Source organism: Tyto alba, unplaced genomic scaffold, assembly GCF_018691265.1.
Source record: "Tyto alba isolate M040663 unplaced genomic scaffold, T.alba_DEE_v4.0 Super-Scaffold_41, whole genome shotgun sequence".
Lineage (NCBI taxonomy): Eukaryota > Metazoa > Chordata > Aves > Strigiformes > Tytonidae > Tyto > Tyto alba.
The window spans coordinates 2663472-2690194 of NW_024881317.1; the positions used below are offsets into that span (position 1 = coordinate 2663472).

Sequence of the window (26723 nt, forward strand, 5' to 3'; positions counted from 1 at the left end):
GGAGCCGACCGGGCGGCGCGGCAGAAGGCGGCGGGCAGGGTGCGGAGGGGTACCGCTCCTAGTGAAGGCCGAGGGAAGCGTCCTTCCTTTTCCGGTTGAGGCTGCGGCGGGGACGGGCGGGCGCACGGGGGGCTCCGCTGCCGCCGCCATGGTGAGACGCGGCCGCGGGGAGTCGGAGCTGGGACGGGTGGTGGGTCTCGGCTGGTGGGAGCCAGGCCCGGCGGGCAGAGGCGTGCCGCGGGCAGCCCGAGGGCTGGAGGCGTGGGGCGGCCGGCCCGCCGCCATTTTGGAGCCGTCAGCGCTCGGCCTGCCGCGTGGAGGCTGTGTGGGGACTGGGGCGGGACTGGAGAAGGGGTCGCGGGCGAGAGCTTGGCCGGGCCCGCTGGAAGCCCCGTTTTCCTCGGGCAGTTTGGGAGATGGGTCCTGCATCGCTTTCTGACAAGGCTCTGGTCGTCTTCTCACGTGTTCCTCTAAAGCCAAGCAAAACCATACCGAAAGCTTTTGGGCACGTGTAGAATGAAAAAACCGGTTTCTCTAAAATTTATATATTTAACTCTCTTTTTTTATATTCAGAAACACGCTTTAAGAGATCTTGCTCTGGAAAAAGTTTGCAAATGAACAACTTTTCATACTAATAGAATTCAGACTGTGCTTCATCTCGACTAAGTTTGTTGCTTGCCTGTGTTGGGGTCTCTGCATTGACTCCAGGGGTTACCTTGCTAGTAACCAGCGTTAAAGGCACAGGTAGTACTATTAGCTGGTTGGGTTTGAGTTTTGTAATATTTTTAATACCTCCAAAATGAATTGTGGATGGGAAAGGAAGGAAGATGGTTTGCTTGTACTGTTGATGTGAACTATTAATTAATATCAAATACAGTATAATATTAAAAGAGGGTGCTGTTCGGGCTGGCAGGCTGTTATCAGACATCTTTTCAACTTTCTGAAAGGAAGCTGGTGCTTTGAGCAGTTGAATGTTTCACCTCACAAATTTTAAGGCACCGGGGATTGTTCAGAGGGCCCAGTCTTTACAAAAAACTCACTCTGACACTAAGTTTGATTGCTTGTAGTCACTGTGAGTCAATATTGTATTTGAGAGGTTGGTTACAGCATTTCAATTGTTAATCTAAATAACAAGCTTTTGGTTAACTGAATAAACATAGGTGTGTTTTATATAGGCTTTTTTAATAGTAGATGGTAAGTAGTTTAGAAAGTCTTACTGAAGAGCTCAGAGATTCAATTCCAGATTAATTTTACCCAAACAACTTGGAAATCTGTTGAATTTGAAACCTCGGGTGTAGTTTTCTATACGTGGATTGTGCTGTGGAGCACTATTTTAACTGATAATTATTGCTGTGATGATGTAATTTGCGTCTTATCCAGTGTTCAGTGACAGTTGCCTGCTGTCAGTGTGCTGGCACTGTTGAACTGAAGACCCCTTCATTCTGAGCAATATTTGATGAATTGAAAAGCTAGCAATTTACTTAACTTGTGCTTATGAGTTTTTCCTTTTTCAGGCTTGTGCTCGACCGTTAATATCTGTCTACTCTGAGAAGGGGGAAGCATCAGGCAAAAATGTTACCTTGCCTGCTGTGTTCAAGGCTCCCATTCGCCCTGACGTCGTGAACTTCGTTCACACCAACCTGCGCAAGAACAACAGGCAGCCCTACGCTGTCAGTGAACTTGCAGGTATGGCTGGACCACAAAATGGACAGAAATGCTTGTATTAGACTTTGTCTTTAATATAGGTGGGCTAAAATTGAAACAAATTTAGAATTGAAATGGGAGAAGCACTGTTGAGTGGGATTCTGTATAGAAGGCAGTGTGACTGTTCTGGTTATTAACAATCTGCTTTTAAATTGTATGAAATACAACTTTCTTATTATGCTGAAGAACAGTAAGGTGATGTAAAAGTTCAGGAGTAGTTTGGAGTCTTACCTGAAATGTATATTACTGAAAGTATTGTGGTGCCCAGGTCCTTGAGTGGTATCTACATTCTTTGCAAGAACACAAAATGTCCTAAAGTGTATCAGGCGTAAAACTGGGATGAAAAAATGTGCTGTATAATCCCTGCACCATGTTGACCAAGTGAGACTTCCCTGAGGCATTTGCCATGAAGAAACCTGTGCGAATGGACATTTTTTAGTGGCTTCAGCAGACTGTAGGTGCAAATAGCTTCTGCTTCCCAAGAAATTTGTGCTAGGATCATGCGTTTTCAAATTTATTTCTGATGACTTTTCACATAAATTTTTTAAGCCACTAGGAACAGCAGTGCCAATTCAGATCTCCAAATCGAGGATCAAGCTTTGAAATGAGCATGTTAATGTACTTGATTCTGACCCAGGAAGATCTTTAATATGATAACAAATTCCCTGATCGGGATTTGTTTTGCTGAAATGATGAGATTCCACTTCATTGGTCCGTGTTTCTGAAGCACATGATAACAGTGGAAGTTCTGATTGGTGCTCTTGAATTCAGCATATCTGTGACTTTGGGAAAATTGCAGTGTTGTCACTATCTGAATTAAAACCTTTCTGTTCCAGGTCATCAGACCAGTGCTGAATCCTGGGGTACTGGGAGAGCCGTTGCTCGTATTCCCCGAGTACGAGGTGGTGGAACTCACCGCTCTGGCCAGGGTGCCTTCGGAAATGTATCCTTTCATAGCTGCTGCTTGCATCGAGCAGAAAAATGATTTTTAAGTACCTAAATGTGAAATGGAATCTACTTGAGGTAATGGCTACCTGGAGGGGGTCACCAGGTTTGGGAAATTTATCATGTGATTAGAACCCTCTGTATGCACGTTCAGACTTGCTTTAATGAACAGTAGCTTTCATTGATTTCCCCCCACGCTGCAAACCTGGTGGATATCTTGACTGATGATGCGTACTGTCTTGCCGTGATGTCGTAATTTGCGTCTTACTCTGTGCTCGGTGACAGTTGCCTGCTGTCAGTGTACTGGTACAGATGGTTGACGAACAGTTAACGCTGAGCAAGGGTTAAAGAGGCACGCTAGAAAAAAAAACTTCAAAAAGGTTGTTCTTAACTGTAGATACATAGATGTGTCGTGGAGGCCGCATGTTTGCCCCAACCAAGACCTGGCGACGCTGGCACCGCAGAGTGAATACAACTCAAAAGCGTTACGCCATCTGCTCCGCCCTGGCAGCGTCCGCTCTCCCAGCGCTGGTCATGTCCAAAGGTGGGAGGCTCTGTCCTGGGAAACCTTTGCCTGCAGTTTTACACGGCCTGAGCAGTATCAGTTACTGTGTGATTACTCAAAATGTTTCTCATGGATAACTGAATTCTCTTTTAAACAGTTTAAGAGGCAGTCTGTTCTTCAGCGGGGGGGTATTTTTGTTATGTACAACTCGGGGGGGGGGGGGGAGGGGGGTACTCTGTGGTCCCGCGGTGTTGGAAGTTTGGTGATGCTGAGGTGCTTGGCTGACAAGAATCTTGTCCACACAGCTTATGGGAACTGTAACTTGGTGTCTTTGTAAAATCCTCGCTAGGCCACCGCATTGAGGAGATCCCAGAACTTCCTCTGGTTGTTGAGGACAAAGTTGAGAGTTACAAGAAAACCAAGGAAGCTGTTCTCCTCCTTAAGAAGCTTAAAGCTTGGAATGACATCAAAAAGGTGAGTGGATGGGGTACGTTCTTAAGAGAGAAACCTGAGTGATTCAGCTCTGCCGTTGTTACTGTGAGAATTTGAAGTAGTTCTGTTTTGATTTGATGCTGCTAGAAATCCCTTGGTAATAAAACTGCAACAAACTAAAATAGTTTAAGCGAAGTAAATTTCTTACCATGCTGCTTTACTCTGTATTTAGTTGTCTTCATTTCGGTATTGCTTAATGTTAATAGCGCTTTTATTTTTTTACTCTTAAGAGTGATGAGCTTCTCACTGGTCCGTGTTTCAGATAAGCAGTGATGATTGTGAAGTTCTGACTAAAGCAGTTTTATTGTGTCTTACTAGTGGGATTGGACTGTTTTGAATATTCACGAGTTTCATTTCTATATAGGTTTATGCCTCCCAGCGTATGCGGGCCGGAAAGGGTAAAATGAGGAATCGGCGTCGCATCCAGCGCAGAGGACCCTGCATCATCTACAACGAGGACAATGGTATCATCAGAGCTTTCCGGAATATCCCAGGTAACTTCAGAGTAGCACACACTCTCTCATTTCTTGAGAGACTGCCATGAATGATGAGATTCCACTTCATTGGTCCGTGTTTCTGAAACACATGATTTTGTGGAAGTTCTGACTTGCTGAAACAGCTAATATGTTCTTTTGAAGAATCTAGTTTGGTGATGTTGAGGAGGTCTTATGACAAATTCTGTAGTTGTTCCCAGCCTGAAACTGGAACAATTGTAAATGAGGCTGTTAAGTTTGTTGATGGAAAAAAGCTGATTATTTTTTAAAAATTTAATAGATTTTCATACGTAGGTGTATGTAATTCTGTAGTGTAGAAGCTAATAAGCCCCAATCTGTTTCTGCATACTTCCTCAATTGTTTCTTAGCCTTGCATTCCCTGATTTTAATTACAAATGAAAAGGATGGGTTTGTCTGTTGTTTTTTTTTTTTTTAAGGAATTACTCTTCTGGATGTGAACAAGCTGAACCTGCTGAGACTTGCTCCTGGGGGCCACGTTGGGCGTTTCTGCATTTGGACAGAAAGCGCCTTCCGCAAGCTGGACGATCTGTACGGCACCTGGCGCAAAGCGGCTACGCTGAAGAGCGACTACAAGTAAGCACGGCCGGTGCGATGGAACGGGCTCAGGAGAACAGCCCGTCAGCGGCACGGGTTCTTCCGTTGGGAGGGGGAGAATGAGTGTTAGTACTGTCCCCTAAATGCCTATTTTCACTGAACTAACCTTCTTTTTATCATCCAACTTACGCTATGACTGCTTGTTTCCCAGCCTGCCCATGCATAAGATGACCAACACGGACATTGGAAGGATCATGAGAAGCCAGGAAATCCAGAAGGCGCTGCGTGCTCCCAAGTAATCATTTTTATTTTACCTAACAACTGCGAAGTACAATCTCTATTTGCTAAGTGCAAAGCTTTGCAATGAGATCAGAAATCTCTGCATTGGGATGTGGGGTAGGGCTGGGATCCCTTTAGCTTCTACAAGGAATTGCGGTTCCCCAAATACCAGGGAAGATTGAGCGGAACTTGAACTGTGAAATGAGGTCGTGATACATGCCTGTTCTTTGCAGGAAGAAGATTCGCCGTAGAGTCCTGAAGAAGAATCCACTGAAGAACCTGAGAATCATGATCAAGTTGAACCCGTATGCCAAAACGATGCGGCGCAACACCATTCTGCGCCACGCGCAAAACGTGAGTGGGCACAGAAGCCGGGAATAGCCAAAAGTGGTTTTAGTACTTCAGATTATATGCTGATGATCCTTTTTTGTCTGTCTTTTAGCATAAACTTAAGGAAGAGAAGAAAGCGAAGGCCAAGGCCAAGGTCCCAGCTGCGCCTAGGGCAGAGACCACAGCCAAGACTGCCAAGCCTGCTGCGAAGGCCAAGGCTGAAGCGTAAACCCTGTGCAGTACTTCATCTAACTTCAGAAAGCTGAACAGTGCATTTACAGCTAATAAATTCTATTGGAACACTGAACTGCTGTCGTGTTTTCTGACGGGGTTGTGCATTTTGGAGCAGGTTTAAAAGGGAAGCTCTCCTAAGAGTAAAAAAGAGGGAGGGTCTCGGCAAGCTGAAAGACGGCGGGAGCTGGGGTGTTTACCTTTTTCCGATGTTCACCGGCCGTGACGTCAAGCGGCCACGCGGTGGCAGCCGCCGCCCGGAAACGCGCAAATGGCGGCGGCGTGACGTCACCCCGCCGCCGAGCCGCGCCGCCTCCTCCCGCCCTCCAGGGGGCGCTGCGGCCCCGCCGCTTTCCCGCCCCGCGGCGCCAGGCGGGGCGGTGGCGCAGGATGCTGAGCCGGCTGCAGGAGCTGCGCAAGGAGGAGGAGACGCTGCTGCGGGTGAAGGCGGCGCTCAACGACCAGCTCACCCGCCTCAGGGTCAGCGGGGAGCGGGCTGAGGAGGGCGGCGGGCAGCGGGGCCCTGGGCGGGGAGCGGGCGCGGCCGGCCCGGGCCCGACGCGGCCGGCAGCGGCAGGGCCGGGTTTGCTTCGCCTTTCTTTTTTTTTCCCTATTGCTTTTACTAGAGGGGTCGCGGAGGAGCGGCCGCCTGGCCGCGGCTCTGAGGGGTTTGGGCGCGTTCGCAGCGCCCGTAGCCCCCCCCCCACCGCCGCGAAAAATAACCCCTGAGGTAACGCAGCGGTGTGCGCGGCGGGCTCCGCCGCGTCCTGCTCTGCGCTGAAGAGGGGTGAAACGGGTTTTAAAGAGCATTGCCGTGATTGCCGTTGATTACTCAAAAAAATTTAACACTTTAAATAGGGTTTAAGAAATAATGACTGCAGAGGCCCCTGTGTTCCCTCGCTTGCAGGTGGAGGAGCTGGCCCTGCAGTCCATGATCAGGTCCAGAGAGGAGAATGTCCCAGCCTCGTCGTCTGCCATCGCGGAGACTCAGGGGGTAAGGGCCGGCTGGCCTCGCCCTGCGTGACGGGGAGACGAGAGAGACCTGGGTGTCTGTGGGTGTTCCTGTGGGCGGTTTTCATTTAGAGTTCTTAACGTCGATATTGTTTGCAAAGCGAAAAGCTCTGCTGTAAAATCCGGTTTGTTGCTCGTTTTTGTTTCAAGGGTCTCGCCTTTTCCCCATCCCTGAAAGCAGTATATTGTTTCCAGGGAGGCTGGGAAATAACATACCTGCTTTGTATTGGTGTGGCTTCAGTTTGCCATTTATTAAACATTGTGTCTCATGCTCTTAACTACGCCAAGCAGGTTTAGCCAACTGATGGTTGGGGCTGGAGGCACAGAGACCATCCGAACTTCTTACTAAATACGCGGTCAGCCTGAGCTAGTTGTAACTCTTCTGTCGAGAGCTGGTGCTCAGCACTGCGATGGGCTCTTGCTAGTGCTGAGATGTCTGAAAGAGGCCGTGACTGCACAGTTTAAGGAGTGATTTGAGAAGCATTCAGTGTTGCTGCCGGTTTTGATAATTAGCATGGTAAACTCTCTTATTGTGACAGACTCTCGGGCAGATGGACAACGAGGCTGCTATCAATCAAACTGAATTACACCTAAGTCTTCAAGGTCATCATGAGGAGGAGGAGGAAGAGGAGGAGGAATCCGATTCTTGAGAGAAAAAAATCAGAGATGGTTTTTAATACAGACTCAGGAATTTCTTCATTCATATAAAATTCACCAACTGATTTTCATTTTGTCCTGGATAGGAACTATATGACATGCAAGACTTTTGGAGTCTAGGGAGGTTACTCTTGAACACATGAATGTCACAAGCTTGGCACATCTTGACTTAAGATGTTAAAAAAAATGAAAATTTGCTGCACAACTATGTAGCATAATCCGTTCCACGTTTACGACCCAGTGTAGCTTACTACATCTTTTTATGTAGACAGGAGAAGTCATTTTTCAAGTCAGACTAATTTAACATGTACACTAAAAGCAATAAGTCGTCTGTTCTTATTTCCTGATGCTGAAAAATAAAACCAGGCCGTGGAGGCCGGTTGCTGAACCAATGATTATATTAGAACCTCATTTGCTTAAACTGGGAATTCACGATACGCAGTGAGAAAAGATGTGTCCAGGATTGTCTCCAGGCTGTCAGCTGCTGCGTGCTCAGTGACATGGCAAACTGGATTTGTGCTCCCTGGAAATGTGACCCGTGGAGATGTAGGTGTTCATACACGGGGAGAAGCAGGTACGGCACTGACAACCCAATTCTGAGCGCGGTAATGAGGCGGCCTCTCCTTGTACCTACTGGTGCTCTTCTTAAGTACTGTCAGTCTGCAACAGGGAACGGGCTTCCGCTTCTTGCTCTTTCAGAGTAGCAGCCACTTAGCCTTTTATTTTTCCACCAAGTGTACCATAAGAATTGGCCCCTGTTACTTGTAATAACAAACTATTATTTTTAAAATCAGTAATTTTCTTTTTCCTCACAGTAACTTTATAAATCAATGCAAGTCCACCTTCTGCTTTCACGTGATCTTCAAGGAGCATGAGGAGTTTAAGGACTTAGTTATAAAATGGAAAGTGATGCAAAGTCAAGTCCCCTCCAGAGTTTCTTTAATGGTACGGTTACAAGCTGGTGCTGCTCTTACTGATGGGCAATATGCTCTTTCTCCTTGTGGAGCACAGACACCATGTGGTGCAGCTGGTTATTTTATCAATTCTTAAAGACTTGTTTTAAAGCTGATTAAGACCAATAAAAGTAACATTCTAACTCAGCCACTTTGTCAGCTGTCTTACTAGGAAAATAAGTCAGTAATATCCAGAGTGCTTCACTGCACAACTAGTATATAAAGGTGCTTTTGCTGGCTCTGATATCACTCCGAAAACAGAACAAATGCTCTTCTGAATGTTTGCTTTTAGGAGCAGGTAAGGAACTTGGAAAAGCGTCCCATGTCCTGGCTGTGGTCAGAGCACATGATGCAACCTGCCAGTGTTCGAGGATGGATTGTTTATTTGGCTCTTAATTTGGTTTGTAGACATAGAAACTGAATGCTGGAATGTAAATTTAGCTTAATCCTGTACTAAAGACTAATTGTTTTTTGAGAATCTGGGATGTCTTAATGAAGGGACTGAGAACATGAGTCCAGAACATTCAGCAAAGCTTTCCCAAGACTGACAGGATAAAAAAAAAAAAAATAAAAAAAAATAAAATAATTTTGAGCTAAAAGTTACAGCTTCGAGGGTCAAATAATTATTTGAAAGCACGCGTGTGAAGAGCTGGTCTGTAAGCAGTGTGGTAATCAGCCTCTCTTTTCTTCACATTTCATCTCAAAAGGGTAATTCTGTTGAAAAAAGTTACTTGTCCCTAGCATGGTCCAGAGTAGTAGGGAAGGATATACTTCCCTCTGCCTTTTGTGAAGGAGGCCTTTGCTTGCTTTTGGATTAAACTAGACCAGTTCTAGTACATGCTGCAATCGGGTACTTTTTCTGGTGTCCTACTACACAGAACTGTGCTTGCAGTGGTCACATTACTGCTGGCTGTGGAGCAAACAAGGAAAAGGGGAATTAAATCTCTAAAAACTTGCTGTTCACACAGTGCGTATTTCTTTTACCAGATAGTAAAAAAAACACTACTGTAGTTTTATTGTGTGTTTAGTGTGTATAATTCACATATAAAGCTTAGGACAGATTTTAAATTAAAGGGTACAGAGCCTTGTCACTACTCCCAAGTCACACTGAAGTGAGGACATGCTGAAGGCAGGCTGGGACGTGTCACTGAGTCATTTCCTACTGTTGATGGGCTGAGGGCTATTCCAGCCCTCTGATACTTGATACTGTCAGCAAAGGGGAAGTTCATGTCTAGAATGATTTAGATTCCTTTTAGGAAAGAACTTCAGCCATTTCCTTGTCTGAAGCATCCTTTCAAGGAGCTAAACTTTTTATAAGGCTGTTAAGAGAGCAAGAGGACGTGCAGCTGTAACCACATCACCCTGTGCAGCGCCAAGCTTGCGCAGTAGCTGAACTTCTGAAGAAAAATAACCTGAAGAAGCGAGAGTAGCACAATCAGTCTTGGTTAACGATAGATGCAGGCAAACAGGGTGGGTCAGGCTGGTCGGTGGTTTGTGCCACACTGCGAGTTTGCCCCAGAACAGCTGTCACACCCCAGGCAGGGGGTTACCGCAGGCAGCTGAGCCTCAAGGGCAGCACAAGTTGTGTGAGCACTACACTGACAAAGCCTCTGCAGCTTGGCTTCCCTCTGCCGTGCCACAGAAACCCAGTAAGTGGTATTGCCACACTCACTGGCACCTGACTTGAGATCCGTTTCACACATTGTCAACTTTACAGATGCAATCCGTTCTTCTTGGAGCTATGGATGTTGCATGGTTGTGGAAAAATACAGAAAAAAATATAGAAAATACAGAAAGAGGGTGTGCAACGCAGCAGTGGCTTCAGATTAAGGCTTTGCTCAAGTTTTTGAGCTTTAAAAAAAGCTTCAAGAAGTTACTTGATAATATATTTATTAAGAGAATCCATTGCTAAACATCTGAGAGAATAAAACAATAGAGGATCTTCATACACTTTAGACATTAAACACAGTTGTCATGAATCTTTAGGTCAAAAGAAAGCAAACTGCCTGGATCTTTGTCTTGATTCTGGTAGGACACTTCGAAGAACTAACTTTTAAAAATCAATTAGAAAGACATAACATCACTAAATCCAAGTATGATGATATGTTTTAAAAATAAATATAGAAATATGAACAAGTCTACAATTAGAATATCGCCCTGTACATTCCAAGAAATGCAGAGCTCTTGCCTTCTTTACCTGGAAAGAGAGATCTCTAAACAACAGCAAAATCGGAACCATTAGGCCTAACTTTCAGATGCAGTTTGGCAGCAGCAAAAGCATGCTCGACAGATACAGTTTCGGAGCATCCCTAACCCTTTTTGCATGGGAGATTAGGTAAGCATGATTGAAGTACCGACGACTTACGAAGATTCTTGATAAAGTTCAAACAAGCTGGGGGTAAATGCCCCCAGTGATATTTTCATTAAGAAAGAATATCCATAATCACTTAAAATCAGCAAGCACTGTAACTTAAACATCTTACATTTTGGTCAGTGAACAAATGTAATCCAATACAATACCAATTAGTTTATGACAAAATTTAAAACCATTTGGCACATGCTATAAAGACATTCTTCCTTAAGAGGTGAAATATATGTTTGAACAGGTACAAGCTGAGGAAATAGGACCAAAATAGCATTGTTGTTAACAGATGTACAGTACAGGATTTGCTCTTCCATATTCAGACTCCAGCAGCATGCGTGGGTGTGCTCGGTTGGTTAAGGCCTATGGTTGAACAAAGCCACCCCGCAAAATCCACCTCCTCCGCTTCAGATCTCTTAATGAAAGCATGAATCTGAGCAGAGGAGAAGAGTATTATTATTCAAGCACTCGATCTGTTAAATGATAATTTTTAATAACATGAAATAGAAAAAATCCAGTTGCCTTCCACTAGTCAATCTAGCTATAAAATTTGGCAAACCCCAGGAAGTGACCAGGAGAGCTTTTCTGCAGGATTACGGAAATAACCAGCATGTGAAATGCATCACACTGCAAAGTATTCCAGAGGAATCCTGCCTACACAGCGCCTGTTGCAGGATACTTACACCACAGTATGCGATAAGGATGTGACTCAGCCACTTGAGATAATACTCTGGGAAATGTCTGCCTGGGCACGGAAAGGCTTTTTTGTAATAGAAAGAGTCTGCATTTTGCACCCTTATTGTACAGCAGCATCAGGGCAGGGAAAACTTGATTTTCTGCAGTAGAACTTAAGTCCTAGCATTACACTTAAGGCCACGGAAAGATCCACTGAAACTGATAAGGTCGTTTCATGCAGAAAAAATGCAGGATTTGTTTATGTCTACTAGTTCTACAGATTTGGTAAGACAAAGATGATGAAGAAACGAGAGGGAAATGTTGTGTTTCACAACAGATGATAAAAATGTATTTAACTAGTCCATAAGGTATGTGGAATTTTGTTCTCTCGTCCTCCTAAAAGCAATAATCTATATACTTTATTATTGACTAAGAAACCCAAGAAAGAGAGAATTCTTTTGCTAATTAATTCAAATGGCAGACTCCAAAACCCACCAGTTTTGCTCTCCTTGACGGTCCCTGCCCTAGGAGTGTGGGAAGCCTGCAGCCCTTGATCTCTGGATCAGAAAAGCAGCCCCCCCCTCCAACTCTGAGCCACTTGTGTCAAGGGCAACAGACTACGCTCTAGGCCATGTGCTCTGATCCTGGTCTCAGGTCAGCTGTGGAATCCAACCTGCGTGGAAGAGTGCTCTTAGTTCAAGTTAAGAACTCTCACTTACCATCAGCTGCTTCAAATCAGCTCTCTCAGCAGGATTCTTAATTAAACTAGGAAAACAGAAAGCGTTACACAAGTTACACACTATTATCTTTTAAAAGAAAGATGAAGTTACATCATGTTGGTGTACTGCTTCGGTCTGAAGAAGACACCGCTCTAGATAAAAGCATTAGGTAATGTAGTGCCTCTCAAACACAGATCAGGTTCTGTGAGCAATTCTCTTCTGAAGGTTTCACAGGTACAGTTTTAGGTATGAAATCCCGAGTTGTCTGATACTGTATGGTGGGGGCAGGAGTCTCTATAACCAGGCTGGAGAGATCAAATTCCCATTTGAACAAAAACTCAACAATATGAACTGCTTTATCCCTCAGGTTTCTTTTACCCAGGTCTTCTCAAGCTCAGTATAAAGTACAGCTATTGCACTGCTGTTCCTCCCTTTGGAAACAGTAAATACATATATGTAGCTTTTAATAAATAAACTAACTTTTCAAACTGTAAGGAACTGCCTCCCTTAACACTGAATATACTGGTTCAGTGCTGGTATCACTGAAGTGCAATTGGAGAAGTAAATACATGGGAGAATGACTACTGCGATAAAGGTGTTCAGTGAAGCACTGGGAAAGAATAAAAACATCTGGAGCCTGCAAGACTTCTGTATCATACGGAACAGTCACTGCAGAACGCTGTGAAGGTTGCCCTTAAAAGTAAGGACCTTTCTTTAGAGGTGTGCTGTATGATCAGAGTCCACACATACTGTGGTGTCTTCAGTGCTGAGAAAGTACTAATCTTATGTGCACACAGAAGCAGAAATTGTTCCCCTCTAAGATACATCTCTCAGCTTTGGGGTTCTCTTTGGATGCATATGCTGTCAAGCTGGTGCCTATAAAGCGAGCTTTAGGCACATTAACAGTCAGAGAAAGAGGATTATGCAAACTGAAATGACTTTACATTTGCCATGGTCTACAACCAGGGACTCTGCCAAGTTACTGATACAGTACGACACCAGGGCTGAACCCAAATATGTCACTTTGCAACTCAGCCATAGCAAAAATACTCACCATTTGTTAACAAAATCTTGAAATTCAGAACCAAAAACACCATTAGGCAGTTTTGGAGGTGGCTATAAATAAACAAACAAACAAATAAATAAAAATCAGCAGTCATTCAGCATAACTAATACGTGACAACGCACAATCTACCCAGAGATCTACCAATTATATGTTCTATCTCTGGGTAAAGCTGTAAATCACTAGCACTACGCAGGCCTTCTTTCAAAGCTGAGTTCTGAAGCAAATGCCAGGCAGACTTCAGCTTCCACGCATGTGAATGAAGGATGTGCTGTCATATGGTTTATAAAAGTAAAGATGCTGAGTTTGTCACTGACTAATTTTGGTTATTACTCTCACAGCTGCTGGATTTTAGGTATTTCAGTAATAAATCAGACCAGAGATAGTTTCTATGGTGTAGGATGTTTTTTGCTGGGTTTTAGTTGTTTGGGTTTTTTGAATTAGCACGTGCTATTCTCCTCACTACTAATCTCCAGTTTGGGGATGGGAAGATGCCCTGCACATCATTAGTTCCATAATCCTTTTGATCTAAATATTCTGTCCCAGGGTTCTGAATTCAAAAAACAATTCTGATAAAGAAAGATGAGGTACTATATAAACCTCCATACTACTGTCTCATTCTCCATGACATATGCTACAAGATCAGAGTTAAGTTTTCATTCCTATACCATGGGGCCTGCAAGCACTTACACTTGGCTTACGGGGATGTACAGAGCTGTGACATGGCCTGCAGTTACTGGTGTACAGACTTTGCTGGATACGGCAGCTCACGCTGAAGATTGCTTGAGCTACAGTAGATGTGGTAGAAGAAGATAGTTTTGCCAAAATCTCAACTACTGCAGCTTTTCAGCTTAAACTGACCTCCTCAGGGACGCTGCAAGAGCAGGACCATAGCATCTTAAGTAATCCAATGCTAACTCTATTCCCAGAGTTAGTGCTGTCATATTAAAGTGTTATATAATATGCAAAATAGGTTTGTAATCCAAGAGGAGAATTGTGCATACAGATGAGGAACAGAAACAATTTATCAGTAGTTGTACGGTAGCACAAGCAATGCTAGCCTTTGCAGGGACCTAGACACTAACTGTGCTTTATTAAACGGGTGTGTCAGATACTTTTTTTAGAATTCATTCACCTGGAACAATTATGTTATCCAGCTGTTACAAATGATAGCTTGATAGCTAACATGAGCATGTTTGGTTTTTGGTTTGAGGTTTTTTTTTTTTTTTTTTTTTTTTGGAAGGGCAGAAGCAGTGGAGTCACATGAGTTTCAGTATCACTTGTGACAATACTGGAAACAGACAATCAAGTCTAAAATACCAATTCCTATTAACTAGTCTTGTAGCTTAGCTATTTGAAAGATACAGTATTATAAATTAGGCTGTTCATAAGACTAAACCAAATTAAATAAAAAAAACAGTTTTGTATATGCTTGTACTGTTTGTTATTAACTGTCCTAAGAGGTTGCATGATCTAGGCTGGAAAACACATAAACCTACTTAAATGATGCAGAGAAATGAACTAGAATTTTCCTGGGAATAATTTAAAAGCAAGCCAACATACATAACAAGGATATGTGTCTCATACTGCAACAATGAAAGATCAGGAGATCTAGCTTATCCTAACACTAACCCCACACCCCTTGAAATACTGAAATGCTTTAAAAATTTACAATTGTATTAGTACAAGTGCAAATACTTGATTACCTCATTGACGATGTAATCAAGAAGTTCAAAGATTGCCATCGGGGGTCTGCTGTCTGGTCCATAGGCTAAGGACAAATTGTAGAAGTAGAAAAATAGTGTTACTCTCCTTCCGTGGTAGCGGTGTTTTAAGAAGCTAAGCTGTACGCTCTATTCTTACATGGCATCCAGTAGATTTACAGGGGAAAAGTGGAACAGCAACAGGCTAATACTTTCATGCAAGAAGTTATTGTTTTCAGTTCTGATCCAAACCATTAACTTCACTAAGAATCATCCTACTGTACCTTGGTCAGCACTGCATCTCAGAGAGATGAACTGTAACAACAAACTGGGATCTTAATGGTGCTCGTGAACAGCTCAGTCAGAAACAAAAGGGCCTCTGGTCCTTGATTCTCAGATACCTCCTCACAGCGAGACTAGGCCGGGTGGCCCAGTACAATCCTGATTTTTTTTCAAGCCACACTATGCAGACCAGTAGCAGGTAAGGAAGAGCTTTAAGCTGATAAAGAAAGGTACTAGAAAAGAATTGAAGAGATTGTTGTAACTTACAGCTCACTGGCCGACCAGGTGCTCTTTGCCTGGGCGAGGTCTCTGTGACTGGAGAATCTCCCTCTACTGGGCAGCCAAACATTAATTCAAGTTCCTTCGAGTCAGGAGGAGGAATCGGGTATCTGCCAATAGCCATTTCTACCAGGGACAGCCCCATACTCCAGATGTCCGACTGGACTGAGTAATGAGTTCCCTGTAGTCTTTCCGGCTACAAAAACCAAACCAAAACAAAATAAAAAACACACAAAAGGGAGGAGAGATGGTGGTGTAACAAGAAATCAAAAAAAAAATTGCATTCTGCAATAGCCTGGATAACATGAAGGATGAAACCCCAATTTATTAATATGACATGTTCCAATGAGTGACTTACTGATCTTTTTCTTTAAATATCTCATCTGGAGGTCCAGAAGTTCCACAAACATTGCATACCACCACTAAAAATAACTTTGAGACTTTTTAAAAATGACGCTATCATGTTGCTGTTTATTTCTTTAGCATAATACCTAAACGTTGCAACTATTAATGATGATAGAATAATTAAAGAGCAAGAGAGCAAAACTAGTATGGGCAACTAAAGATTCACCTGGTTTCCCTGAGAAGCTGTTTCTGGTTTTCTGCTTTGGGAAGGAGAGGGAAGGTAACTTTATTGATTCTATATGGGTCCAAAAGTGACCTGGTGCTCTTGCAATAAACCTGTGGTTTGTGACACTTCTCAGCTGATACCATTCTGATAGGTCCCTACAGGAGAAATGCATTTATGCAAGGACTACTATATACATGCGTACTGCAGTTTTAGATCCCTATTAAAATAATTTCTAAACTAGCCATTGAGCTCTAATTCATGGAAATGATAGTAAAACATAACACAAATTGAATGATAAAGTGTTATGCAGGGCACAGACCTTTCCTGGAGGTATAATGAATGAAAAAAATAGACAATGTAGTAAGATAGACATGTGTTCTGCCAGCTTAACCACTCGCACGTTATGGCCTGACAAACAAAAATGCAATAGGCTCGAATTTTTCTCAGGAGAAAACAAACTAAAAAGGAACAAACACAAATTCTGGATATGTTTTATATATACATGCACTTGCTAGTAAAAGTATTACAAAAATGTATGCAAGTAAGACAGCTAAAAAATGATTTTGTATTGTCTTTAGGAGACTTGAACACTGGAAAGATATTTAGATACGGAATTTTCTGGTCAGTTGAATCATGATTAAAACTCTATCTGGATATTTCAGTCACTTTGCTCCAAAGATCCTCAGTTTTGATCAGTGTACCTATCTTCTGTTTCCACCTAAAGAACTAAAACATAGTATCAGTCCTTAACTAACTCCTTTTGCTTAGTTTTTGCACTTGCATTATCAATACTATGTTGAGTGCTGAATATGGTTTCTGCCATTTTTAATACATTGATCTACATCATCCTTGGATCCATATTTACTAACACTTCTCAAAGAAAACATTCACTCTGCTTTTCTGTTCTCCTCTTAAAATCAAGCTCATATTTTACCAAAATGGTAAAATTTTTGCCTGACTACATGCATATTTTGGAAACATATATATGCAAACTGAAACTTAAGTCTCACAGAATGTAAGAATGCAGTGTTACTGTAAAGTCTCCTCCCTCTGCCATAATGGGTGATGGTTTTGTTAAATTAGTTTTGTAACATTCACCGAGATTATATTTGAGCTTTTTTCAGTGTCCCACCTCAGCCAGTTCCAAAGCCATCTGGATAAACTACACAATTGCTGGAGAATGGATAAAGATATGCAAAACATTTTCATAAAATGTAAGTGTAAAGGAAGAAGTGAGTGGATGAGAAAAAGCAGGATACACACACAGTACCAGCTTTACAAAAATAACTAAAATCCAGAAAATACGTTCATGTTAAGCATGGTTGATTGTACACACCTTCATATAGTACAACAGGATGTTGTTTGGCACGTAACAATTCCATAGTGGTTACCTGAAAAGGTACGCTAAGGGAGATAGTGCAAGAAAAGGTATTTCAGGCACTATCAAAAAGAATAAAGTCACCGTCATGGCTTGGTCTGTGACATATGAAGACAGAGAGCAAAGCTAAATCCCAGTCTATAAAAATAATAAACTGAAGAAAGATGAAGGTAGACGGCACTTTGCTTGCATTCCTTCTACTAGAAGAAGGAGGGAAAGCCAGTAGTATGTCAAGAGCCCAAAAGAGATGGAGCTGTGAAATTATTTTGCTCATTAGCAACAGCCCCTAGATGTATGTGGGAACATAAGCCACAGTTTTATTTCAAGTATGTTACCAATATTAAATGACAAAAAAGACAATACTGTCTTTGATGTTGAAATGCAGGTCCCATGCTGAGCAGAAGCAGCATTATTATGCCCTTTCCCTTTAATTTTAAGCCCACACAGTTTCAATCCTACAGCAGAATCTCTGAACACTCTGATTGAATGAGTTAATTGGTTGTGTGCTGAACAAGGTGCGTACATTAGAATAAGTGAACTGTTATTTCCATTAACTATGACTTTCACATCATGCCAAGAGTTCACCTGAAAAGCAAGTTTCAAGGTATTGCTCATCTACAGAAATAAAGAACAGCCTGTAAATCGTCTCAGATGGGCTGCTGTGGCCTTGTCCACACTAGCCACCCCCGTGCTCTCTCCTGCTGCTGCAGCCTTGCTGGGTTCCTGGGAGCAGTCACAACAGGATCACTAGTGAGGCAGCAGCTTGCCTACATGAGTGACCGCAGCAAAATGCTGGAGCGGAAAGAGAACCACACTTAATAAGGAAAGCAAACTATAAATACTAGGCTTTTTTGGAGACATATGTACACAACACCCAAGTGCATTAACCGACTAGATTCTGCAACTCCGACACAATTGCATCTCTCTTGTAGCGTTTATAAAATATTCCAAGTTGTTTGGCTTTTGTTGTGACAGTTCTTTACCCCCCACCACAATCTGGTATGATACTGGAATATTCCTGGAATGCAGGAAGCACTGAACTATGAACAGCAGTAGTAACGGCAATAGTTGGTTTCTTGTTTAGATTACTGGAATTCTGATAACTCTACCATAATGTATAGTAAACTCGAAGCTATAAAATCTGTACTTACAGACATGTAGGAGCGTGTGCCAACAAACGAGTTTGCCATAGAATCTATCAGTTGTCCACTGACACCAAAATCACAAAGCTTGATTTCACCTCTAGAGTTTACCAAAATGTTAGATGGTTTAACATCTGGAAAAAAACGAATGGATGATTTATAATAGATAAAGAGGGAAATCTGACAGTGAAAGTAACATGAAAGGTGAGAATTACCATTTGTGTCTCTTCGTTTCCCTTCTAAGTGACACAATTCCACCCCTTCTCTGGGAATACTCAGAGAAGAGATTTGGTTCCTTACCCAGGCCCATTTCACAGGCTATTTAAATACAGATAAATGAAAACTTTTTTTTTTTTTTTTTTATTAATTACAAGTGCAAAAAGGCTGTTAGTCTTAAGTGTTGATTTCACCCTGTTTCTTGGCTTTCAAATATTCATTCTGGGCATCTACAGCCTCCTTGCAATGACTAACATTTGAGATAAATCTGAAACTGTATGTCAGCATAACTCCTCTTTAATGATGTTCTTTAGCCTAGAAATAATCAATAGAGGCCCTACATATTTATTTTACAAAGGTCAATGAACAACAGCAGCCACACCATCATCCCTAACTTAGCCTTCATATATACATAAGCATAAATCATGCTATAGTAAAACAGTTCTTGGAGCATATTCTTGCTGTTCTGGGTTTTTTTTGGTTTTGCTTTGTTGGGGATGGGGAATGGGGGTACAGTGGTCTTGATTTTGTTTATTGTTGGGGTTTTTTCTAAAGCCTATCCCATAATTGAAACTCTGCGTTTAAAATACTTTGAGATTGTTTACCTGTGATAGAATCCCCTCATGATTTTGAATTCCTCACCTTTTCTAAACGGAAATTTAATAAGGGTCACTGGTAGCTAAGCAACTAATAACAGCTATTTGTGAATGCAAAGGTACAGAGAACAATTGTTTAGTATTTCTTTTACAACTATAAGAAGTTTATTAGGTCTTACAGCTTACCTTGTCATTACCAATGCCTTATCGAGAGAAGTAATCAACAGCTCACATTTGTATAGTAATGCTACAGAAGAACAGATACTATAAATTGGTTTTGAAGAAAGAGGTCAGCTCAGCCTATCAAAATTTCACTTTAAACCCTGCTATTCAAGAGCAGATCCAGAACTCTACGGTCTGTAGCATATTTTTATCTGCTTTTCACTTTTAAACATAAATATATTTCAGGTAGCTCTCATTTCAGTGACTCAGGAGCTGACCTTAGGTTGTGATGTCAACAGGATGTCACCAGAAAGATGGTACTACGTGACTCCCCATCACTGAAAAAAGATCTCCATGCAGAAGGTTCTGCCTTACTGAACAAGAGCCATGGAGATTGGAAATGAAGACAAAACTGGATTTTAGCTGGTTTTCCCCTCAGCCCCCTTTTAAAGAACAAAATAAAGACTGAGTAAAGTTATCTACTTTTGGAAATTGTGGTTACCTCCTCTGGTTCCTGACATCACCTTCCTAGGTAACTGAAGCTGTCCAGGCACACTGGAAACAGTGTTTTGTGATGATTTGTGTATATACAAATTCTTCTACGCTCAGCTACAGGACAGCGAGCCTACAGCTTGTCCACTTTGCTTGGAGCAAGCATCAGCCCATAGAAACTCCACACTGTGATCTAATACAAACTACAATCTACGTCGTGGTCTTAACCCTGAGGAAGTTGTGCCTGTGTACATCTTCCTCCTACTGCAAAGAAAAGCCCAGCTGCTTTTGCCAGGTACAGTCTTCCTCCTTATGGAGAAAGGATAATATGGACACATACTTTATGTGTACTATTTTAATTTCCCACTCCTTGGAAAGTAACTGGCTTATAAACACTGATCTCGATATATTTTCTTCCTGTAAGAGCAGCAGAGGTACTAGGCAGTTTATGGAGCTGTTTACCAAGGAGGAAACAGAACGTTACATACTGGTTAACTCCACGCAGGGTTTCAGTAACAAGAGATTTTAGAGGCCTTCTGGGCAGACAGCTGAACCTTCTGCAAGTTCTAACTCCTTTGTGCAAGTTTTAACTACTTGTAGAGACCTCACCACAAGTGCATTTCACAACGAAGAGGAAGAATTCAGTCTAGGAGCTTGACCTATCAGTTTAAAAATTCTACCAGAGGAAAAAAAAAAAAAAAAAAAACAAAAACCAAAAAGCACCAACAAACAAACAAAAACAAAACACCACAAAAAAAAAAAAAAAACAACCCAAACCCCAAGCAGATGTTTCAGTGAAGCAAGCAGCAGTGATCAGAGATTCCCAGCTACACAGGAATCTGGCACCTAGAGTGCTGTGTAAAAGCAAGGTAGAAAAAACACTGTTTGCAGAATACGCTGGAAGTGCTGCAGAGCCTGAGCAAATTATAGATAGTGCCTCTGGATTTGTACTGCTTATCTACACACATCTAGTTCAATTCAAACACAGACATAAATCCTCACTTATCTCTACAGCTCATGAATACTTCATGTTCATAATTAAATGGCAAAAAATAACATTAGCACTTGACTGTCAATGAACCAAACGACATTTTCTTTATAAGCATCTTACATGCTCTAGAATCCACCTGGTCTTTCGAAGACTTAACTTACCTTCAGTGTTTCTCTAGCTGATAATCCCACACTGTACTTTTTTTACAACAGCACAGCAAATCATGACTCCTCACTGGAGTTTTATATAAAAGCTTGCCTTTCTCTGAGCATTTTCATTTTCCTTGCAAGGGGCCCAGTACGATCCGAGTGCGATGTTTGGAAGGCTGCTGTCTTTCCACCCCTTTAAATGTAGCACACTATGCTATTTTAACTCCAGAGTGAGCACTTAAGCAGTTTCTCTGGAAACCAGAGATTTGTATTGCCAAATGGAACGGGAATGCCAAGGCATTCTTCAAAATGTATGCTGTAACTTGCCAGAAATGGACAAATCTAGAAAGGAAGACCAAGTGTGCTACACAAGTGAAGTATTTAAGTTTTAAAGAAAATGAAAGGATGCTTCACGTATCATCCCAGACAACCCAGAAACAGAGCCGTGCAATTCTAGGGAAGTCCTTAGCCAGTCCAGAGGGATGGATACATGACACTGAAAAAAGAGCTAGTTCATGCAAAGAAGTTTCCAGGATTTACAGGCTGTCTTGTAATCTCTGTAAAAGGAATGATTCCTCTGCCTGAGCTCTGCCCTCACAAACCTAGGAAGGTGGGCCTGGACATTATAACACCTTCATCAGGCAAAAATTTCTTTTGTACAGAAGTTACTGAGTAGCCAGACACTTGAGAAGGTTTGCCTTGCAGCACATTATTGGTATCTTCCAATCAATTTCCCTTTCCCAAGGCAGGATCTCACGAGAAGGCTCTAGGAACTAACACCTTAGAACAGACCCTTGACAGCATCCCTGCTGCGTCGTACCTGCTGCCCTGGAGCTGCTGCTGCAACTGGAGTTCAGAAATCTTACAAAGCACTTTCTATGCAAGAGGAGACTTTCCTGAGAGAATTACACTCCTGACTGTGCTCAAAACAAACTAAAATTATGTTCTGATTAACTTACAGGATTTTTATTCATCCAGAGACAAAACACAGCAAAAAAAAAAAAAAAGTGTTGTGTGTCTAACCTGCAGCAATATAGCTTGTAATAAGTTACATTTCTTTCCTTGTCATTTAGTGCCTTCTGATACTAATCACAAAGGTAAATAGGACTGTAGAAGTAGCAGTTTCTGTAACATTCCCTGTTAAAACTATCTTTATTTAACAGACTAGGAGATATTGTGAAACTATCTACCGGTCACACTCCTTGCCCTTTCTTTTTCCATGTCTGCCTTGTATCCCACCAGTTTGTCTTTCAGAAGTTTTGAAAAAGCACAACAGAAACTGCAGAGGACCAAGACAAAGCATGGTGGTCCAGAAGAGCTAATAGTATACAAAAAACTGTATTTTCCATTCCTTCCTTAATAAGCCCTAATGACTTCTTCCTTGAGCTGTCTGTAATGACAAGTGAGTACTTTTCCTCCGAGGTCACAGTCAGTCCAGGATACATCTGTGTGTGGAAGCAGTTTAAGTTAAACCTCACATTGAACAGCTACCACATTCCATTTGGTGTTTTGCAGTCCTTCATGACTGTCATTCCTTCTTGACCAATCCAACCAAATACATCACTGACAAGTTTTGTTGATTTATTTTTTAATTCTGTTCTTTCAGAACAGCATTGTTATTTAACAGCAGTCTCTTGCATTCAGAGCGCTGCGTGCTAGCTTCTGCTGATCATGATGGAAAAACTGTTAACACCTTATAGTAATCCTTACCCTGGAAGACACTCCTGTGAATTTTTGCCCTATAGTGATCTTTTAAGTCCTCTGTTTTACTGCACCACAATTACGCCTTATTTTGTAGCATTACATTGCATAAAAAAATAAATCCCCAACCAAAAATACTGAGAAGGGTGTGTTTATTTGCTGGGTAGGCAATACAGCTTTTTTGATGTGAACTTACACTCATGTCAGATATAATGGAATTTATTCCTTCACCATATCAAGTGTCATTTTTGTTTAATGGAACATGCAACAGATTAATGAAAGAGCTGAATTTATAAAAGCTTCACTAGGTAGGATTAATCCTTAACCCCAGGCCATTTACCTTCGAGTTTTCAACAAATAAGAAATTAAAAGAGCCTAAGGAAGAAAGTAAAATCATAATGTAAGAAGCTTCTCTTCTTTTTTTATTACAAAAAGGCCAAGCATCTAATATGTCAAATAGAGAAGTTCATACATTTACAATGGTATTATTGCATTTTAAAGCCACTTTTAACATTCAGATATGCGTTACCTAAGCACGTTCTGACAACACTAAACCCTACTGACATCATTTCAGTCTACATACTTTTCATGTATTACGTTTTTTCTACTTGCCAGTCCCTCCTTAATCACCAAGTACAACACCACAGTACAGCCAGTATACAGCTGAGTATCAGCCAACCTCCAGAAGAGAGCTCCACACTACAGGACAGCGTCTTGCTCTAAATCTGGCATGCAGGAAGCTGATCCAGGGCCCTCCTCTACAAGGACGATAAACTCGTAACAGCTCAGCCTTGTGTGCCAGGTTACATGGGAGGTCCAACTTACCTAGGGGTGTCTACAACTAATGCACAAAGGGCAACCTGTAACACAGACTGGTGCACAGTATCAAAGACAGAAGCCAGCAAATCTGGCTCCGTCATGAGATGAGCCAGTTTGGCTCCACAGGTCAAGAGATGGAAACTCTTTTCTGACTGGTCTTCCTTTTAGCTAGCACTAGCTATGAGCCAACTTCCAAAATGTCATTTTAGCTCCCACTTAATCAGACATCACACATTTCAATGAGAGCTTCTGTAAAAAAGTGTACAAGGTCATGTATTCCTGATGATGCCAGAGCACACCACATGAAAAGTGAGCTGAAAAAATGAAAATCACAAACTGTACATGGAGTTCTATGCTGCAGGGCACATTCAATCCAGTAATATTGGAAGCAGTATAGAAGAGGAACTTTTGTTAGTTCATGCACTTAAAATGTTATCTCTGATACTGTGAGGTTAAACTGCACTTAAGATCAGAAGGGCTTTATTTTGGATTTATCAGATTTACAGACTGTAAAACTGGAGGGAAAAAAAAAAAAAAGGTAATTTGTCTCAGCAGCCAGCTGAGCAAGAACAACCTAAAAAAAACCCCCAAGCAACCAACCTGGTAACAAACCACTGCTGTGGCTGAATTGAGAACTACAGGATACAACAGTAACTCTTCCCGCATGTCCTGAAATAAGATGAACCCTTTCCCAGGAGTCTCCCTTGTGCTCTGGACAAATGACTTTGCAGCTACTGTAAGAAATCTTTACAGAGTCTATCTCCAGCCTCCTTTCTCTGGGAGAAAGCTGTATTTGATTCTTATTTTGTTTCGTTTTTTAAAAAAGGCAAAATAGAAACGTGCAATAAACAGAGTCTACTTCATGTGCAAGGTGATCCTACAACAGATTGTATAAGCCAGGATTGCTAATTACACTTTTTGGTCTGGCCAACAAATGTAAACTCAGACACATATTAGTGTCTAATGAAGATATTTTTATAATCTGAAGATTGATCTCATATGGTACAAAACTCACCAAACAGTTGGCATAGTTTATACATATTGTATGATCACTGCAATGAATAGTGCCATTCAAACAAAAACGTGAAATGCTCCATCTCCAGTCTTCAATTTACACTCACATCAGGAATAATGGAATTAATTTACCATATCAAGTGACATTTTGTTTAATGGAACATGCAACAGATTAATGAAAGAGCTAGATTTTTAAAAGGGCAACTATAAACTGAAAATACAGCAGTGCACTTATTTTAAAATAAAGTAACTGAAGACCCCAGGAATACAGAAGTGACACTCTCATTTTACATAGCTTCAGCATGTTTTTAAAATCTTTTAAGTATAAAAAAAAATAAATTCTGTCTGATAGATGTCTATAAATAGCACGTGAATGTAAGACAGCTGGTAGAAATAGGGACTTTCTTTAAAAATTTTTAACGGCATTAATGAGTGTTGAACTGTGAAATTAATTTTAGGTCAGAGGTTTCAATTGTGAATCTCTTCCAAGATTTTATTGTCACACTCAGTAGATCTGTTACTATCAAACAACTAGCTGTTGCAATGAAGAAACAGATACCGTGGGACAACGCTTTTTAATATAGTTCTCTTCACAGAGTTAATGATACCATTATAAAATTCCATTCATAGATATCTTAACTGTCTTTTGTTTCTCTCAACCAAGTAAAGGAATGGAAGCAACATGAAGACCTTACCTCCGTACATGCTGCCTTATTTTAAGTGCTGATGCTTCTAAAAATGATCCTGTCCAAAACAGCACTAGACAGGGTGTATCTTCACTGCAGCTACACTAGGCAACAGTTACCTTGGCCCAAGTGCCAGTGCTGCAGGTAGAAATGTTTGAGAGCTGCTTCAGTGCACAGCACACTCTGAAATTGCACCCTCCACTTCTGTGCCTGGCTGTGTTTACCTATAAGTTTATGACGTAACCTTCTTGTGCTGAAAAAGCATTCTCCTCTTCCCCGAAAATGCAGGAAGCCTTTTTTGGTATTTAAGGGAAACAGAGATTGAATCACTTGGGTCTTTCAACATATTCCTATCTTCACTGCAAAGGGAGCACTTCTGGCCTCAAGTTAGACTCCCAGCTCTAGCACATACTCCCAACTGGCCAAGTCACTCTGGCAGCAAGCAATTTCAAACACAGACAGAAATTCTGTGTGCTTATATAATACAAGTATACCAGGTTTAAAAAACACGGATTATAAACCCAAACTAACTGCAGTAAAATAGATGTAGTTGAAGATACATGATAGTCATAGTAAGAGATGTGGATTAAAAAAAATTGGCTTTATGCTACCCAAGAAAAACCCTCTGAACCAAAGTCATATTGATCCATAAAAAAAGAACAGTCATAGGAAAAGAACATATTTTAACGTGAATAAAAGTGATATTCAAGGAGAGTTACAATGTAAAATTTTATCTCACCTCTGTGCATTATTTTATGCTTCTCTCTCAGATATGTGAGTCCTTTTATTACCTAATGACAAATAAAAGAAAAAATTTTAATTTATGAAGTGGAAGAGATAGTTGTATGCTTGGTATAAGAATTCCAACTAAATGAAACTTAACAGAAATCCCAAAAGGTAATCACTGCAAATCAATACTTTGTTTTAATTTGTACCTCCAGCTCAGACTAGAAAAACAGAGCCAACCAACCCCTTTGTGGAAATTTTGCATGCAGAGCTTGTTGCACAATAGATATGAAAAAGTAACATTCAAAATTTTTTAATGAAGTGTTAATGCTGTTCTCATCCAGAAGCATCAGCTGATAGAGAAGCAGAAAATCAAAGCAAACACAATAGAACGCGTTACTCATTCCAATGCCCTGAGCTACTAAATAATGACATGTACGAAAGACTGCTTTTTAAAAGAAGCGACCACGTTAAAAAAATCTGGTAATATTTCTCTCTTCCACATCCTTCAGTCGTGAAGTGGCATCTTCCTGGATCTGGCATTGCCACACTGAGACACAAATGTATCCACTTCCAGCTTCTGAGCACAACCAACACACTTACCGCAATGCTAACTTTGCCCAGTATCTGCTCTGGAATCCTTCCAGCCTTTTTCAGTACTTGATCCAAGGAGCCGCCATCCTAATAAGAAATGTTTGAATAGTCAAGATTTAATCAAATTACTCTAAAACATTTTAAATAGGACTCTAGTCTGAAGCCTAAATTTGGTGAGAAATAAAGTGTTGCTTTTCATGTTTGATTTAACATTAGTATGGTGCATATAAAAAACAAACAAACAAAA

General features: G+C 41.4%; 3 protein-coding genes and 5 non-coding genes across 8 annotated transcripts in view; 7 read left to right on the forward strand and 1 right to left on the reverse strand.

Annotated features, from left to right (window-relative positions):
- Nucleotides 1-7: 7 nt before the first annotated feature.
- On the forward strand, nt 8-5611 carry RPL4 (ribosomal protein L4). The gene is made up of 10 exons (XM_042803843.1): nt 8-151; nt 1515-1686; nt 2541-2647; nt 3055-3193; nt 3504-3628; nt 4011-4140; nt 4578-4734; nt 4907-4990; nt 5208-5328; nt 5417-5611. Exons 1-10 carry the CDS (start codon nt 149-151, stop codon nt 5531-5533), a joined length of 1155 nt encoding a protein of 384 aa, XP_042659777.1. The 5' UTR covers nt 8-148; the 3' UTR covers nt 5534-5611.
- LOC116961925 lies at nt 1349-1449 on the forward strand. Its single transcript, XR_004407246.2, has one exon. It is a non-coding gene; the product is annotated as a small nucleolar RNA SNORD16 (small nucleolar RNA).
- On the forward strand, nt 2389-2460 carry LOC116961921. The gene has a single exon (XR_004407242.1). It is a non-coding gene; the product is annotated as a small nucleolar RNA SNORD18 (small nucleolar RNA).
- On the forward strand, nt 2890-2989 carry LOC116961924. The gene has a single exon (XR_004407245.2). It is a non-coding gene; the product is annotated as a small nucleolar RNA SNORD16 (small nucleolar RNA).
- LOC116961930 lies at nt 3873-3940 on the forward strand. Its single transcript, XR_004407250.1, has one exon. It is a non-coding gene; the product is annotated as a small nucleolar RNA SNORD18 (small nucleolar RNA).
- On the forward strand, nt 4186-4256 carry LOC116961929. The gene has a single exon (XR_004407249.2). It is a non-coding gene; the product is annotated as a small nucleolar RNA SNORD18 (small nucleolar RNA).
- Nucleotides 5612-5887: 276 nt separating the features above from the next.
- On the forward strand, nt 5888-8303 carry SNAPC5 (small nuclear RNA activating complex polypeptide 5). Its single transcript, XM_032994250.2, has 3 exons — nt 5888-6015; nt 6443-6529; nt 7086-8303. The coding sequence occupies exons 1-3, from the start codon at nt 5926-5928 to the stop codon at nt 7194-7196; spliced, it is 288 nt and encodes a 95-aa protein (XP_032850141.2). The 5' UTR covers nt 5888-5925; the 3' UTR covers nt 7197-8303.
- A 1726-nt stretch (nt 8304-10029) lies between these two features.
- MAP2K1 (mitogen-activated protein kinase kinase 1) overlaps nt 10030-26723 on the reverse strand; it is a 41823-nt gene continuing 25129 nt past the window's right edge. Inside the window, exons 4-11 of the mRNA XM_032994247.2 lie at nt 26486-26563; nt 25896-25947; nt 18340-18464; nt 15228-15435; nt 14682-14746; nt 12967-13028; nt 11913-11958; nt 10030-10951 (exon numbers count right to left, since the gene is read on the reverse strand). Coding sequence (XP_032850138.2) covers nt 10838-10951; nt 11913-11958; nt 12967-13028; nt 14682-14746; nt 15228-15435; nt 18340-18464; nt 25896-25947; nt 26486-26563 — 750 coding nt within the window. The 3' untranslated portion in view covers nt 10030-10837. The remainder of the gene's footprint in view (nt 10952-11912; nt 11959-12966; nt 13029-14681; nt 14747-15227; nt 15436-18339; nt 18465-25895; nt 25948-26485; nt 26564-26723) is intronic.